Here is an 18,201-nt window from a genome sequence, read left to right as displayed (position 1 = left end):
CATATTCAATATTCATTTTCTCAATTTCATTATCATAATATACATCAAATGTATAATCACATGACAATTTCATAAATTATCGATAATCACGTAGGATTTACGATAATACGATACACGGTCCTTACAGCTGCCTCCACCAGCTCCCCGATTTGAGAGCGGCAGTGGAAGTGGGAAGAAAGACTTCCTGAAGGCTAAGGGGAAGAAATTCAAGAAAGCTGGGAGTAGCTCCTCTAGTTCGAGTGGCTCTAGACAGACTAGTCAGGGCCAGAGTTATACAGGACCATACTGTAGCACTTGTGGAGGGAAACATTCCACTGAACAGTGCAGAGGAGTGTTCGGCAACTGCCGCATCTGTAAACAGCATGGACACTTTGATCGAGTGTGTCCACAGAGAGGTGCCCAGGGATCACAGGCAGCTGAGTCATCGGGATCAGTGGCTCAGGCAGGTAGACGACCCTCTGCCGTTCATACTTTTCAGCCAGCACCGCCTACTCAGTCACAGCAGAGGCCAGGAGGGGGCCAGACAGTGAGCCAGCCTCCGAGACAGCAGGCCAGAGTTTTTGCTTTGACCGAGGAGCAGGCACAGGATGCACCTGATGATGTCGTGGCAGGTAACTGTTTTATTTCTGGTTATCCTGCATATGTATTGATTGATACTGGTGTATCCCATACTTTCATATATGAGCGATTTGCTTTGATGCATTCTTTGCCTATTGAGTCTTTAGCTACTGTAGTATCTGTCTCGTCTCCGTTAGGGACAGGTTTGATATCAGTGAAATCTGTGAAACCTTGTATACTGCAGTACGATGGGCATAAGATTGAGTTAGACTGTATTGTGCTTGGAATATCTGACTTTGATTGTATTATTGGTATTGATACATTAACCAAGTACAGAGCTACAGTTGATTGTTTCCACAAGATTGTACGATTCAGACCTGAAATGGCTGAGGAGTGGAAGTTTTATGGTAAGGGTTCTCGAGCCAGAATTCCTTTGATATCTGCAATGAATATGACACGATTATTGCAGAAGGGAGCGGATGGATTCCTGGTATATTCAGTTGATTTACTGAAATTGAGCCCATCATTGGCGGATTTGCCAGTGGTGTGTGAATTTGCTGATGTCTTTCCAGATGAGATTCCTGGATTGCCTCCGATTCGAGAGATAGACTTCAGCATTGAGTTAATGCCAGGAACAGTTCCGATTTCTAGGGCTCCATACAGGATGGCACCGATCGAGTTGAAAGAACTGAAAGAACAGTTGGAGGATTTACTGGCCAAGGGGTATATCAGACCGAGTGTATCTCCTTGGGGTGCTCCAGTACTGTTCGTAAGGAAGAAGGATGGGTCGATGAGACTTTGTATCGACTACAGGCAACTGAACAAGGCAACGGTAAAGAATAAATATCCATTGCCTCGGATAGATGATTTATTTGATCAGTTGCAGGGTTCATCTGTATATTCCAAGATCGATCTGAGATCTGGATACCATCAATTGAGAGTCAGAGAGTCTGATATCTCAAAGACTGCATTTAGAACCAGGTATGGGCACTATGAATTTATTGTCATGCCTTTTGGTTTGACGAATGCACCAGCGGTATTTATGGGATTGATGAACCGCGTCTTTCAGAAATATTTAGATGATTTTGTTATCATATTCATTGATGATATATTGATTTATTCGAAGAATATGATTGAGCATGCTGATCATCTGAGAACTGTGTTGAGAATTTTAAGGGCTGAGAAGTTATATGCGAAATTGTCAAAATGCGAATTTTGGTTGAAACAGGTAGTGTTTTTGGGTCACATTATATCAGGAGATGGTATATCTGTTGATCCTAGTAAGGTTGAAGCCGTGATTAGTTGGCCGAGACCTACATCTGTGCCGGAAATTCGCAGTTTTATGGGTTTGGCAGGGTATTACCGACGTTTTATCCAAGACTTTTCGAGTATTGCCAAGCCTATTACACAGTTAACTCAGAAGAATGCTCCGTTTAATTGGTCTGAGGAATGTGAGACCAGTTTTCTTGAACTGAAGAAAAGATTGACCAGTGCGCCTGTGTTGACTATTCCGTCAGGTACTGGTGATTTTGTGGTTTATTGTGATGCATCTCACCGAGGATTGGGTTGTGTTTTGATGCAACGAGGGCATGTGATTGCTTATGCCTCAAGACAGCTTAAACCACATGAAACTCGATATCCAATTCACGATCTTGAATTGGCAGCCATAGTCTTTGCATTGAAGATATGGCGACATTATCTGTACGGTGAGAAATTCGAAATATATTCTGATCATAAAAGTTTTAAATATCTGTTTTCACAATCTGAATTGAATATGAGACAGCGAAGATGGCTAGATTTACTGAAAGACTTTGATTGTGAAATCAAGTACTATCCAAGGAAATCCAACGCAGCAGCAGATGCACTGAGTCGAAAGGTATGTGCATTATCCTTATCGACAATAGGTGTCTCGAATTTGATACAAGACTGCTGTTTGTCTGGATTAGCTTTTGAAACAGATTGTCAGCCTCTGAGATTACATGCGATTCGAGCTGAACCAGAATTGATATTAAGAATCAAAGATGCACGGAAGGTTGATCAGAACCTACAGAATTCGATTGCAATGGTCAGAGCTAGTCATCAATCGGAATACCATGTTCAAAATGGTATTTTGTATGTGAATAATCGTCTTGTTGTGCCGAATGTTTCGGAGTTGAGGCAGCGGATACTGACAGAAGCACACAACAGCCGATTTAGCATTCATCCTGGTGGCAGGAAAATGTATAATGATTTGAAGACACAATACTGGTGGAAACAAATGAAAGCGGACATTGCTACATTTGTACCAAAGTGTCTGAATTGTCAACAGGTGAAGGCTGAAAGAAAGAAACCAGGAGGATTGTTGCAGAGTTTGTCCATTCCTGAATGGAAATGGGATCACATTTCCATGGATTTTGTGACACAGTTACCGAGATCCTCCCGAGGTTACGATGCAGTTTGGGTTGTAATTGACGTACCGATATGACCAGATGGCCGATATTTATGTCAAGGAAGTGGTTAGATTGCATGGAGTGCCGAAGTCGATTGTTTCTGATCGTGATCCTCGATTTACATCGCACTTCTGGCAGAGTTTGCAGCAAGCTCTTGGTACGAAGTTACATCTTAGTACCGCATATCATCCACAGACTGACGGACAGTCAGAGCGTACGATTCAGACATTGGAAGATATGCTAAGAGCTGTAGTGCTTGATTTCAGCACTAATTGGCAAGATGCATTGCCTCTTTACGAGTTTTCGTACAACAATATCTATTAGACGAGTATTGAGATGGCTCCCTTTGAAGCGTTGTACGGAAAGAAATGCAGATCCCCGTTGTATTGGGATAATATCTCTGAAGTTCCTGAGACTGGACCTGACATGATCAGAGATATGACTGAGAAAGTGAAATTGATTCAGAAGAAAATGAAGGCAGCCCAGGACAGACAAGCCAAATATGCCAACCTTCGACGTAGACCGTTGGTATTTGAGGTAGGAGACCGAGTATTCCTGAAGATTTCACCTTTCAGGGGTATTGTCCGATTTGGAAAGAAAGGAAAGTTGTCTCCACGATATGTCGATCCTTATGAGATTCTCGAGAAGATAGGAGATCGTGCCTATCGACTAGCATTGTCGCCTTCATTATCTGGAATACATGATGTCTTTCATGTATCAATGCTGCGAAAATATCTCCCTGATGATTCTCATGTTGTCCAACCAGACGAGACCGAGCTGGATGAGACATTGATTTATGTCGAGAAACCGATTCGGATTATCGATCGTAAAGAAAAACAGCTCAGAACAAAGATGATTCCTCTGGTGAAAGTTCAATGGACTCGTCATGGCATTGAAGAAGCTACCTGGGAGACTGAATCAGATATGAGACAGGAATTCCCAGAATTATTCTACTGATTTGAGTTTACTATTTCAGTTTCTGTTATTTCTGATTTGACTGCCTGTGATATGATTGCTTGAGATTTCGAGGACGAAATCATGTCTCAGAGGGGGAGAATTGTAAGGCCCGAGATTATATCATTTTAATCCGAGATTAATTAATTTACGAATTTTGGAATGATGAATTAAATTCCTCGATTTTTGTAATTAATTAGGATTGAAATTGAATTAAAAGATTGAGTGAGGACCAAATTGCAAATAAAGAAGACTTGAGGGACTAAAGTGCAAATATTGGCTTGAGTAGGACACATGTCCTTGCCATGCAATTTATATGGTAAAATCTTCATTCCTCTTTCTGAATTCAGCCGAGGACCGAGAACAGCGCTTGGGAATTCTCAAGTTTCTTTAAAGCTTGGGAAAATTGATTTTGTTCAATCCGTCTATCAGAATTTTGATCCGAACACAAGTTCTGTGATCTTCTTGTCAACAGCTACAACTGGACGTAAGTTTCATTGAGTTTTATTATCATTTGAAATTATGATGTTGTAGGAATTGGATATAATTAATATATGTTGTTCTTGACATATGAGACATCGTAGAATCGAAGTCAGATTGAGAAACGGACTGATTATAGAATTGTTATGAATTTTTAGGGTATATTGATTTATACCAGACAGATTTGAATTGTGATTGGATTACGGATTGTATTGGATATGGGTTATGGATTGTAACTGTGATATGAGGATATTGTATTGACGGGGATACTGAAATTGTACCGTTATGCCGTTGATTTTGAATTAAATCTAGATTGATCAGATTGTTATGGAATTGACTAGTATATTGATATGAGATTATTGATATTGTCAGTACCAGACAGATTGTGAATTCAGGACTTTGACTGAGCCAGAAACCGACGAAAGAAAGGTATAAGTCAATGTGGTATTGGGAGATGGACTTGAGTCGGTTTAGACTTGGGTTTCTCTAAATCACATACTTTACTTTATTGCATTGATATTTGCATTGATTGATTTATATACTTGTTTTATTGAGTTATAGATTACAGGTATTAGAAGAGTAATCTTATGACAGAAGTGCCGTTAGTGGTGGGATCACCACGGGCACATTGCACGATGTCATAAGATGGTGTATTGGCGGTTGTGCCAAAGACTGGCACTGGATGTTTGGCTATCGATGTGGATATGATGGTGGCTTTTTCTATTACTGTTAATCAGTATTGTATCGATGTGGATAGATTAGTAGCTCTTCTAATTATATACGCTACCACATATATAAATAAATAAAGTTGCGGCTTGACTAACTGCTATAACTTTTAACCTAGTGGTAAGCACTCGATTCTAACAATTGGTATGAGTTGAAGCTCATGGGTCCGGGTCTCTCAAAAATCATATTTATATACTTTTTTTGTATTCTTGAATTTCCTTATTAGTTTTTATCTTGATAATTTGTTTCATTTAAATCATTAGACACTGTTACTAAAACTAAAGACATGAAAAAGTTCATTTTTTTTCATAAGGTCTCAATCACTAACTCATATAAAAAACAATTATCAACATACTATATAGAAAACTTTTAATTAATTAAGCACGATGTTGAAAATTTCTAATTAATTGAGAAAAATTCTTTTACAATAATTATATTTAATCTTTTTGGACTAATATCATTTAGGTCTGTCTTTAAATGATTTGATAAAAATTCAACTCAATCCACTTAAATTGTTTGATAAAGTGGTCCAACCCGATGGATCCAACCCATATTTAATAACAAATTAAATATAGAAAACCAAACTATATGACATGGTTTATATTTTTTTGATATAAAAATTTAAGACAAAAAACTCATATATGACGGTCTCACGGGTCAATTTTATTAGACAAACCTTTTATTTAGGTCTCATATTAAAAAGTATTAATTTTTATGCCAAAAAATATTATTTTTTATTGTAAATATGGGCATAGTTAACATGTTTCACGACTAAAGATATGTGAACCAATCTCACAAAAGACCTAATTTTAATTTAAACATATAATTTCTGGCTAATGACCACAAGTAGAATAAAAATTTTAGAAAAGTAGAAGCTTTAAAAAATACATATAACTTTTATTTAAACATATAATTTCTGCCTTGTAACCACAAATAGAATAAAGAGATTAGAAATTTATAACTATAAAAAGGCATATAACATTTATTTAAACCTATAATTTCTTGCTAATGGGCATAGTTAGAATAAAATGAGTAGAAAAATATAAACTCTAAAGAAAATCATGTCATATCACAATTATTTTTTTATTTATTTTACTAAGTAATTTATAAACGTAAACAAAAAATTGTTTTTTGCAAAAAAATATTTTTTATTTTAAAACGCATAAGTTCTAAAAACGTCTCAAACAAAGGAATTACAGATTACAAATTTATAACTTAAAAAAAGTCATATAACTTTTATTTAATCATATAATTTCTTGATAATAGTCGCAAATAAAATAAAAAGATTAGAAATGTGGGCCCCAACTGCTTTAATACAATAGGGGAAGTGTGACTACAATTTATTTAAATTCGTGGCATGACGTCAAAAGATGCTTTTTCTATACAATCATACTTCATTTTATTTTACAATGCAGTGCAGTACAATATAACAAATTAACCTTTTTTTTCTTCCTCCGGTGGTGGTTTTGGTTCTCTTGTATATGGAATTTATAGTAAATAGAATAAACATATGTTAAGTCTTTGAGGACTTAGTGAGATAATAATCTAGGATGGATATGCAGGTTAAAAAGGAGGCTCTCACCATTATACGCTGTAGCACTTTCCCCGCATACTCATTTATAATCTGTACAATTGATAAGTACGAGACAATGTGAACTTACGATTTCGGACTCAAGTCACGTTGTTCATTTAAACCATATACCTGGATTTGAACTCGTTGTTCATTGAACTCACTTTCTTGGTCTAAGCCACATTGTCTAGTGGACTAGATATCTGGTACAATGACCATTGCTCCGGCTCCATTCAGTCATTCGTGTACAATTATATCTCATTTATTTAACCAAGAATATAATGTATACCAGAAAATCAAAGATAATCAAAGTGATCATATATAGTTCGATCTATTCAATATAATGCAGTTTATGGAAAATTTAGTAGTTGAGAGAATTATTACATAAATTTTAAGACAAATGCCAAACATGTCATTTAAATAAAACTAATAATAAACCTCACATTCCTATCTTATTCAGTGATTTACTTTAACAATCCAATTGCTTCATTATTCTTATATTCATCAATTTTGTAATAATTCATGCGTTAGTAAGATTCATTGATAATTGACTTGCCTAAGTTCAGATATTGATTAAATTTGGGCTTGAACACAACTTTAAAAATTACGAGAAAAATCATATTAATTAAAATTAATTCCTAAAATTCTGAAATTTTCAAAATATGTTTATTTTGTAATGTGCTATAACTTTTATATAGAAAGTTTTTTTTTTTTTTAATTCTAAACTCATTTTATCCTGATAGTATGCTTTCATGGTGGTCTACTATGGGTTTTACTGGCGCCACCATTGCGAAGCACGTCAGTGATTCCAACGCCACGTGTGGCCGGTATTTTCAAGATAGACTCAATTCATCAAGATCTACAACTTTTGTATACAAAAGTTTCTGAAAAAAGCAACATAATTTGCTCAAAATTTGAATTTTTAAACTGGATGACTAACAACTTTGTTACAGTAAAATAAGCGCTTCTGGTGACTTTTCGATCGATTGACTGACATGAATGGATTCTACACAATACAAAGACAACATCTCTGTTATAACCGAAACCTAAATAAAGCGTTGGGCAAGAATTTTAAGTAGATGAACATACAATCTATATAAAAATTATTTACGGATGGATACATTTATAGATTCTCACAGTTATTGATTTTTTTTAAGTAATCCATGAAAACATTTGTTACACCTCCTGCATCAAATTGTTTCTGGCTGTGATAGGAAGTTTGGGTAATCTTTTTGACAAGTTTTACTAATTTTCAAAGATTTCCTTCAATTTTTGGCATTTTCTCACCCATTTTTTCCTACTGTATTTTTTTGCATGAATTTTATCGTCTTTTCTGATGAAATGATGATATTTATAGGTAAAAGTAAATGATGATATGATGTCAAGTGTTTAAAATAATTGATATCTCTTACTTATAACATTTAGGAGAATGTGTGTGTGTGTGTCTATATATATATATATATATATATATATATATTATTTGTTTATTATGGTTTTTATTATTAAAATTATTAATAATAATAATTACACTATTATTATAGTTGGATTGTTACAAGAAAATTATAAACTCTAAAAAAAAATACATAAACACATAAATTGTAGCAACGTCACAAACAACTGAATTACATATTAGAAAATTGGAAACTCTAAAAATATATATAACAATGATCTTTTAACATGTTTTATTCAAGTAATTTATAAATATAAACCACAAAAAAATATTGGTTACAAATAATTTTTATTTAAACATATAAGTTCTAGCCTTATTTTTAAAATAATAAATGAAAATGAAAATGAAGATAAAACGTGATGATAACCCAAATAAACAATGCACAAACTAATTATTGAGGACATGAAAAAAATTAATAAGACACAAGAAAATTCACAATTCAACAATGAGTAAACACATAAGTTCTAGTCGTATTTTTAAAATAATCAATGGAAATGAAGATAAAATGTGGTGACAAATCAAATAAACAATGCACACTAATTAATAAGGACAAGAAAAAATTTAATAAGACATAAGAAAATTCACAATTCTAACAACTGACTATTTCTAAATTTTAATTAATTTAATTTACATAATGAAAATCTAAATAAAAAAAAATCTGAATTAAAGAAATAAAAAGAATGAATAAGAAGATAAATGGACATATTTGAAAAATGCAATTAATAAAGAGACAAATGACAATTCATCCTATATAAACACAACCAACCAAGCAGGCCACTGTTCCATTTAGAGCAAAATAACAGAACTCAAACATGAAGATCTTCAACTTCTGCAGGCCTTCATCGACCTATATATGTTTACTTATACCATATGCACAACACCAGCAATGCACTACGCATTGCTCCAACCTTGAAATCGAAAACAAACCCGTATCATTTTTACGGTTTCCAGTTCCCGACGATTATCCAGGTAATTTTACACACGGTTCATTTTCTTAAAGGAAAAATAGCTTAATTTACCAACAATATTCACCAAACATGTATTTATTAACATTAGAAACGAGTGACAGGTTTCCCAACAATATTCACCAAACATGTATTTATTAACATTAGAAACGAGTGACAGGCTTCGTTGTTTCTTACCAAAAGAGTTAGATGCCATAGATAGGTTGCTTGTCTATACAACCAGTAAACACAAACAAAGCCCCATGTTCTTCCAAAACAAAATACAGAGGAAGAACACAAATAATTTGATCTTTCACAACCTTTTTTTCCTGAAAAGCATTAACTGCACCAGCTAGAATCAATTCATTTTCTAGTAACTGCCACTTCCACGCACCGGTAAGACGAAAATAGAAACAAATATCCTTGGAAACGTCTAAAGAGACACAAATTACCCTTTATCCGACAATTGTAGGATTAAATTTTCAGAATTCTACGGAGAAAGATGAAATTACTGAAAGAATGACATGGGAGGAAAAAGACTATCCATTCCAGTAATATATCCAGCATGCTGCATCCACGATAATATTTGATGATGTCATTATTTGGTGTTGAAGCGAATAAATAAGAACTTGATTGTCATAAACATGTGACATCAATCCATATCGAGAAAATCCATCCTCCTCTTCATGGTTCCTTTGAGATCTGAAGCCTCCCTTTCGGCTTTCTGTGCCTGAGACAACGAAAAAGTATGCTACTAGAAAGACTCGAAAATACTAGGAAGACCGAATAAAATCAGCTAATAAAACAGAAAGCTTACACTTTTTATTTCTACTGACGAAACACGAGTCATGTGAGGGGGAAGTTCCTCTATGTCCACGTCCTGTCCAACATATTGCATCAACACAAGTACAAAATGGAAGAAGGATAGTACGAAAGTAAGTTCGGGTGAACTAAAATTACAACGCCCGCATACCATTTCTCCAATTAAGACGACATTTTCCCCACGGATAACATAAAGACCTAATGGAATGTCGCAATAAAGATCACCAACAATAACACGCTCACACGAGCCTTCTAAAACAGCATTAGCTACAATAAGATTGTAAATATCATCAGCAGATATTCAATACTTATAACAGCAGCAGACGAAATATAAGAACAACTCTAAATCAATACCAAATTGATCAAAGGATCGAAGGGTCCCTAATAGTTTCCGGCCATCTCGAAGTAGCACCAGAATTTTCTCTGTGAAAAGACAAACATTTCATATCAAGAGGTAAGAACAGTCCGTGAATTATGAAGACCTGATTTTTAAGTGACAGAAGACAAAGAAACTAAACTACAAAAATATACCTAGTTGTACCATGATTTAAAACATGCCACTCTTCAAATTATATTAAGGCTTTTTAAAACTTATCCGGACTAAGTGCTTCACTCAATTTTTTCACAAAGTCATTGAGAAACCAGTATCTCGTTTAAATCCATCTGATATAAAATTATAAGGTACATCAACTCAAATTACCCTAGGACTAAAAATAAGACATAATAATACAGCAGACAATACTGGAAATTGGAACCACTCATCTTACTCCCTTTCACAAATGTAACATATAACAATTAAAAACTGTCAGAATATTTAGCAACAAATCCTTTATTCAATGCACCAAAAGTCCTCCACAATCTACACAAAAACTGGCTAGTTAAGAAAGATTGATGAATAAATATAACATCGAAAGGTAGATTGGCATACACAGATACACCAAGCGAATTACAGATCCACAACTCTGTTAACAAGTTCATTGTTAATCAACGACACCAACCACTCAGAACAGACTTAAAAATCTCGATTTGTAACTCAAAAAATATAGATTTCCCGTAAGAATCCAAAGGAATCAAACCAAAGAAGAGCCAATGGAACAGTGCGAAAAAAGGAACAAAATTAAGAGAATATATCATCCTTTCTACATCCAGAAAACAAATAAGAACCCAAAATCGTATGTAACTAGCTCAGGAAAAAAAAAACTCATATGTAACTATTTAAAAACGAAAAATAGAAGACGAAGTTTACTATCAAGATAGCTGGCAAGAGAAGTAGAGAGGTAGATATCTTCCGGGCCTGCCCAAGACATTGATGGATTTGGATCAAGATTTCAACTTTCTCGGTATTCCCCAAAAATCAACCGAAAAATTGAACAAATTCAATGGCACAAATTGCATTGGCAGCTCAGACGCAACCCTTCGCCCTAAACGAGAAAAATACTAGGAAAAAATAAAAACTTCTTAATTAATCCACAAAATTGGGCAAATTGCCCTAATTCAAGAACATGGATAGAAAAAGGAGTCGTTTTGAGGGGATTCGGTGTTGACTTAAGAGATCTCGCAGAACCCTAAAATCTGTATTCAGATTTAACATTAATAATGTTAATATATATTTATTTGGTTTTTATTATGGTATATTGGTGTGTGAATTTTGCGCTACTAATAAACTAGAGTTCGAACAACCTCCTTCGTTTACAATAATTTTTTTTTAGAATATATTTTTGTGAGATGATCTCACGAATCTTTATTTGTAAGACGTCGACCTTACCGATATTAATAATAAAAGTAATACTCAAATAAGATAAATGTCTAACAAAATAAGATATATGTCTAACAAAATACGACTCGTGAGACCGTCTCACACATATTTTTGTTTTTGTTTTTAATTATTATTATTAAACTAGAGTTTGAACCTCTCACCTATGTTTGTAATAATAATAATAATAATAATAAGAATAATAATAATAATATATATATATATATATATATGTATATATGTGTTTCGTGCATAACTTTACTTATATTGAGTAAGAAAATTTAATCGTACTCAATAATTTTTTTCCCTAATTATAAATCATTGTTTTTTTTATTTATCGATTCCAAATTCTATTATTTCGTATTTTTTTTAAGAAAAAAGAAAATTATCAAACTTTGTGTATATACTCGCACAGTGTTTTTGAATATGTTACATGTATCACTAGCTTACCAAAAATACAACACATGCGTTGTAATATTCATATGTTTAAAAAAAATAAAAAAAAACTATTCATTAGATATATAAGATAACACACCATATATTGAATTAGTACGTCTTTTACGAGACGATGTTACAGATCTTTATCTGTGATGCGAGTCAATCTTACTTATATTTACAATAATAAGTAATATTTTTGGCATAAAAAGTAAATTTTTTGATGGGTGACCCAAATAAGATATTTGTCTCACAAAATTGACTAATGAGACGTCTCACAAAAATTGTTGTGGGCTTTTTCCAGCTGTTCAATGGCACGAGATTTTGAGTCTCGCATGTCTACCATTTCACCACCAAGGCAAGAATTATTGCAGTAGGATAATGGCTTAACTAGAATTGTCACGACCCCTGCAAATATGAATCCTTCATCTTTTTTTTTTTTTTTTTTTCTGTCAATGAAGAATTTGACCAATTGGTATCCTTTCCTATTTGATCCCTTTGAATTCGATATTCGAAGTTGCGATCGGAGAAAAGAATGTGAGGCTTGGGTGTGGTGTGCCAGCAATCCTCTATGCATTTATTAGTTGATGAAGTCTTAGTGAGCGTTGTTTTTATAATATGTCGATAGTAATTATGCAAGTATGAAAAAAGAAACACCGATTTTACAAAGATGAAATCGTATTTTATAAACTAAATTTTTGAGTCTGTCTCTGCATGATGTTAGGACAAAAAATATGTCCTGACGAGCAGATCAATGGAGAAATCTAACCTTCTCCATTCTTGAAGGTTGTCCTGTAGACTTGGAGCATGCACATAAAGATTTAACTTTCTTGAGAAGGAAAAAGTGATTTCAGCTTAATTCCCAGTTGCATTCTTCTTCTCACAAAGAATACTATTGCATCTTCCTAGTATTATCCTCATTATGTAGTGCCAAATATATTAGAAACCGAGCTTGAATGACATGTAAGAATGTACCATTGAAAATAATTAGTGATAACTATATGAAACAAGTTCCATGTTGGAAACTGGAAAGAAAAAAAAGTGGAAATGTATCGAACAAGTTTTATTTAGATATTGATTAATGTGAAGAGAAATCTATATTGTTATATTTAATTAATAAAATAAGATATAATTAATAATTAATTAATAATTAAAGATAAGCATTTGGACACTAAGACATTAAATTAGATTTAATTAATATTAATTCGGATGTCTATTCAGAAATGATTTGAATGAAGAATTACTTATTCACAAAAGTGTATGTCTATTCAAACAGTCACATTTTTTACAAAAGATGTTTCTACCTGTATAAATATAATTTTAGATTACATTTCTCTTATCTGTTTTGCGAAAATCTATAGATATCGTTGTCTATAAATTTATATTTTGTTTTTCAATGTTTTTTTTAAGGAAATAGATATCGCAATTGAAACAAGACAAAAACTTGTGTGAGATGGTCTCACGGGTCGTATTTTGTGAGATATGTCTCTTATTTGAGTCATCCATAAAAAATATTATTTTTTATGCTAAGAGTATTGCTATTTATTGTGAATATCGGTAGGATTGACCCGTCTCACAGATAAAGATTCGTGAGACCGTCTCACAAGAGACCAACTCTTGAAACAAAACCACGTCCTGAGAACATATTTTCTAACATGTACCTAGTACTTCCTCATGTTTTGAAACTGTTTCGATTGCTAGCATCAACATAATGCCATTAAAAAAACTTGTTAAAAGATTACTCTTAAGGCAAAAACTTGATTTGTGAGACGGATCTCTTATTTGGGTCATCCATGAAAAAATATTACTTTTTATGCTAAGAGTATTACTTTTTATTGTGAATATGGGTAGGGTTGACCCGTCTCACGGATTAAGATCCGTGAGACGGTCTCACATGAGACCTACTCCACTCTTAAAATGGAGAAAATGAAGCACATGGAGATTAAAACAGTTACAAGTGGATGAAACCTTGCAATCCCTTTGCTTCTCTGGTCCTATTTTTTGTCCAAGATTTTGAATATTATAAATCTCTTATTAATTTGATCGATAAGTTTATTTTTAAAAAATATAGAGAGGGCCTCTAGCTCTGGCATAATAAATAGTATGACTAGGGATGTAAACGAACCACACTATTCGTGAGCTATTCGAAGCTCGATTCGATAAAAGTTCGTTTGAGCTCGTTTAATGAGGCTCGTTGAGATAAACAAACCAAACTCAAGCTTACAGTACTCGAATCGTTAGCTCGTGAACATGTTCGTTGGTAAGTTCATGGATAATCTTTTAGATGAAAAAATAATAGTTTTGATATTTGATTTATTGATTTTGCATATTATTTATGAAATATATAGAAAAATATATTAAATTTATTTATTATAATAAATTTACAAATTTTAATAAGAATAATATATTTTTCTTTAAATCTATAATTTACTTTTTAATTAATTTAATAAAAATTTAAATGTATAATTCATATTTATTAAGCTTGTTTAGGCTCGATAAAGGCTTGAATAAGCTCGTGAGCCATGCATATATTAGTTAAATAAAGCTCGAGCTCGGCTCAATTATAAAAGAACCAAGCTCAAACATTCAAGAGTTCGGCTCGGCTCGGCTCGGCTCGATTACATCCCTAAGTATGAATACTCATTTTCAGGAAGAAAAAGAAAAAACTTTATTTCAAAATAAATTTACATTTTCTCTTAAAAAAGATATATTTCTCACTCTTTCCTAATCTCATTCTTTTTCGAAAAAACGTGTACTTTGTTCTGAAATCAGTGTTAATTCAAAATATTTCCCAAAAGAAAGAAAATGAAATTAATAACAAAGCCCTAGCTTGTAGCAAGAACTTTAATCAAATTTCATAAAGATTAAATGAAACGATACAATTTCTTGTAATCTCTAATTTTTTTTGAAGGAAATAACTTGTAATTTTATTGATTAAAATTCGTCAATTACAAGCCTAAACAACCAAGATAGAAATTCTCCATTCATCCAAAAAAGGATGAAGGGTAAGAAAAAACAATACGAGCAATATTATGAACAACTTTATTCGACGAGCTATGAACATAATAAGCTCTGAGGTCCAGGTTTCATCATATGCTCTCTAATATTTGTTGTACAAAGTCTAATGTGTATGAGATCTTCCTGTTTGGTAAGGACTGCCTACACTGCCAATAGGGAATCGGTTGCTACTTGAACATCATTAAAACTTTTATCGTAAAGAACAACAATTATTTCCCAGATCGCCAAATGTTCACCATGTACTACTGAGATGAGTTGATTGATCTGTTTACCAAAAGCCAGTAACAATCAGTCTTGGTTGTCTCGAACTATACCACCAATGCTAATTTGATGTCTCTCCTCATTCACTGTCGCGCCCACTTTAAGTTTTAGTTACACGAGCTTGGCGGCTTCCATACCTTCTCCAGGTTTTCCCTCGATGAAGCTTATCAATTTTCTCCTTGGCCTGGGATTTTTGGAAATCTGATAGTATCGCTGGAATCTAGGAAACATTATCTGCCGTCGGTTTCTTCTTATCACTATGAAGAAAATATTGCTTTTCTCTCCAAAATGCCCACGTTTGTATTGCAAGATCCTCAAATTCCGTATTAGATAATTGTTCTTTCTACACCAACAAAGCTCCAAGGTGCAAGATTGTGAGGCACCCCATAAAACTAGAGCAAAATATGTGTTCTTCCATATATGTTTAACTGCAGTACAAAAAAACAGAGCATGGAAAGTTGAGCCATAGGGAAGTTGCACAGACTGCAAGATGCATTGATCGGAACATGATGACGATATAGATTCTGGATAGTCGGAAGACAATCATTGGATATAATCCACCAGAATAGGGCGTATCTTTAGTAGAACATAAAAGCTCGAGATTAAAGACCATCATTCTTTATTAGGATGTGCCGACTGATGTTCCAGAGTTGAGAACAGCCCACACTATAAACAATATCCATCTCCCACCACATATTGGGCTTTGGCACCATACCTCCAGAATAAGGAATCACACACCCCAGCTGCAAGAAGTGGGATCTTGAGTATTTCAACAGCTACACATGGATTAAATCTAGCGGATATTAATTTAACATCTCAGCCTCCTTCCCTGATTAAAGCACTTGTCATATCCTCACGTTCCCAAAGGACTAGAGGATCACCCAGTTTCGATTGCATGCATGGTATTCATTTTTCCTCAAAGAGTTTTATTGATTTACCATTTCCAATTCTCCATAATAACCCATTCATCCATAAGATCGATCTCAAGATGCACGAATGATTACTACCCAAGCTCGCGTGCAACACTGACCCATGTATGAAATATCTGCCCTTCAGTACTCGACCAGCTAAAAAATCAGGATTGCGGATGAGGCGCCATGACTGTTTAGGGAGCATAGCTTTATTAAATTCAGCCAAATTTTTGAATAGGCTGGCATAGAGAATCCCATGTTTGCCAATTCTTTTTCCTCTTTCCACTATTTAATCCCCACGAAAAGTTCACACATTCTCGTACAATATCTTCATAGACCAATGTAGGTAATTTAAAGCAAGACATATCAAATGATAGAACCGCTTGAAGGATCGATTTGATCAGAACATCCTTTCTCCCTATGGAGAACCACTTATTACTCCACCCTTGAATTCGTTGCACCATTCTATCCACCAGGATTTAAATTGAATTCTATTACTTCACAATGATACTGTAGGTAAACCCAAATATAGTTCATATTGATGTACTACAGGAATAGTCAAGATATTTTTATCATATCCATAAGCAACATATGAGTATTGGGACTAAAAGATAGAGATTATATATCATAGTTGAAGATTTGCCATGAGGACTTCTCGTATAAAGACAAACATTCTTTCACTCGTGCTCTTTCTTCCATTGTTATTCTAAAGAACACCAGACTGTCTCCAAAGAACAAGTGTGACACTGATGGGCTAGTAGGTGTAATTTTCATCTCTCTGAAAAAGGCTTTGTATTCAAACGCGTTAAAGATAGAAGAGAGACCATGGCACACAATACAAAGAGATAAGTTGAAAGCGGGTCACACTGGTGCAATCTGCAGCTCGGCTTAATAGGTCACCCACTTTTTGGTTTACTCTAAAATAATACGAGACAAATTTACCACAATTCATCACCTTCTCAATACAATTGTGCTGGAAACCCAACCTTATCATCATCTGTTGCAAAAAAATCTTATTCCGCTCGATCGTAAGCTTTACTCATCTCCAATTTAAGTGCATCATTACAACTTCGACTGATTTTTCTGATCCTCGACTAATGCAGTACCTCGAACCCCATAATAATATTATCAGTAATTACGTGTCCTAGAATAAAATCACTCTAGGAAGCCTCAATAAGTTTCGAGAAAACTGGACTGAATCAATTGGTAAAGGACCAAGAAACAATCTTGTAGCATACATTACATAAACTGATCGGTCTGAAATCTTTCAAGAGCATCTGGTCTTTTATTTTAAGTATGAGAGTGACAGGGGTATCATTCTATTTTTTGAGGGAGAGGCATGAGTACCGTCTCTATAACATCAATACCAACTACACCCCAAAACTTCTTATAGAAAAGAGTAGACAGCCCATCGGGGGTAAGGGGCTTTATCAGGATGTATATCAAAGAGGGCACACGTCTAATCTCTATTGTTGTGAAAGAAGCACAAAGTATCTGGTTCATCTGGTAACAAAATTTCAGTTCAATTGTTTCTAAAATACGTCCAATCTCGGCTTCAGATGGGTTAGACGGAGTGAATAATGTCTCAAAATAATCCAATACAATTCCTGACATACCTCCATTCTCTGAACGTCAGTCACCATGACTAGAGACCAAGTCAGTTATGGAAATTTTGTTGTTACAATGAGAAGCTTTTGAATGAAAGTATCCAGTATTACGATCCCCATCTTCGAGCCAAGAAATTCTGCTTATTTGTCTCCAATACATCTCATCCCAGTTGGCTATTTCCTCTATTTCAATCTCGAGATTTTTTATCTGAGTTACATTATCAATCCACTGTGCTAGAAGGCGTGTTGGATGCGTGTAATGTGTAATCAAGGGAGGTAACAA

General features: G+C 34.2%; 1 protein-coding gene and 1 long non-coding RNA gene across 2 annotated transcripts; one reads left to right on the top strand and one right to left on the bottom strand.

The window, feature by feature from the left end:
- The first annotated feature begins 8,879 nt into the window (after positions 1–8,879).
- LOC140841200 (uncharacterized) lies at positions 8,880–9,532 on the top strand. Its single transcript, XR_012120110.1, has 2 exons — positions 8,880–9,236; positions 9,293–9,532. It is a non-coding gene; the product is annotated as an uncharacterized lncRNA (long non-coding RNA).
- On the bottom strand, positions 9,251–11,520 carry LOC140841199 (sm-like protein LSM1B). Its single transcript, XM_073208462.1, has 5 exons — positions 11,180–11,520; positions 10,288–10,356; positions 10,085–10,200; positions 9,929–9,991; positions 9,251–9,841 (listed from the first exon to the last, which is right to left on the bottom strand). The coding sequence occupies exons 1-5, from the start codon at positions 11,238–11,240 to the stop codon at positions 9,764–9,766; spliced, it is 387 nt and encodes a 128-aa protein (XP_073064563.1). The 5' UTR covers positions 11,241–11,520; the 3' UTR covers positions 9,251–9,763.
- Positions 11,521–18,201: the final 6,681 nt, after the last annotated feature.

Source organism: Primulina eburnea, chromosome 9 (assembly GCF_022965805.1).
Source record: "Primulina eburnea isolate SZY01 chromosome 9, ASM2296580v1, whole genome shotgun sequence".
Classification (NCBI taxonomy): domain Eukaryota; kingdom Viridiplantae; phylum Streptophyta; class Magnoliopsida; order Lamiales; family Gesneriaceae; genus Primulina; species Primulina eburnea.
Note: the sequence above shows the minus strand (reverse complement) of the source record. Positions and strands in the feature narration are given on the sequence as shown.

Bases quoted from the DNA above. Each gene is read 5' to 3' on its own strand.
- LOC140841199 (XM_073208462.1), bottom strand. From the start codon at position 11,240: ATGTCTTGGGCAGGCCCGGAAGATATCTACCTCTCTACTTCTCTTGCC. The intron at 10,201-10,287 runs GTATTGATTTAG...ATCTTATTGTAG, and splicing joins TCGATCCTTTGATCAATTTG to CTAATGCTGTTTTAGAAGGC. The intron at 9,992-10,084 runs GTATGCGGGCGT...TATGTTGGACAG, and splicing joins TCGTCTTAATTGGAGAAATG to GACGTGGACATAGAGGAACT.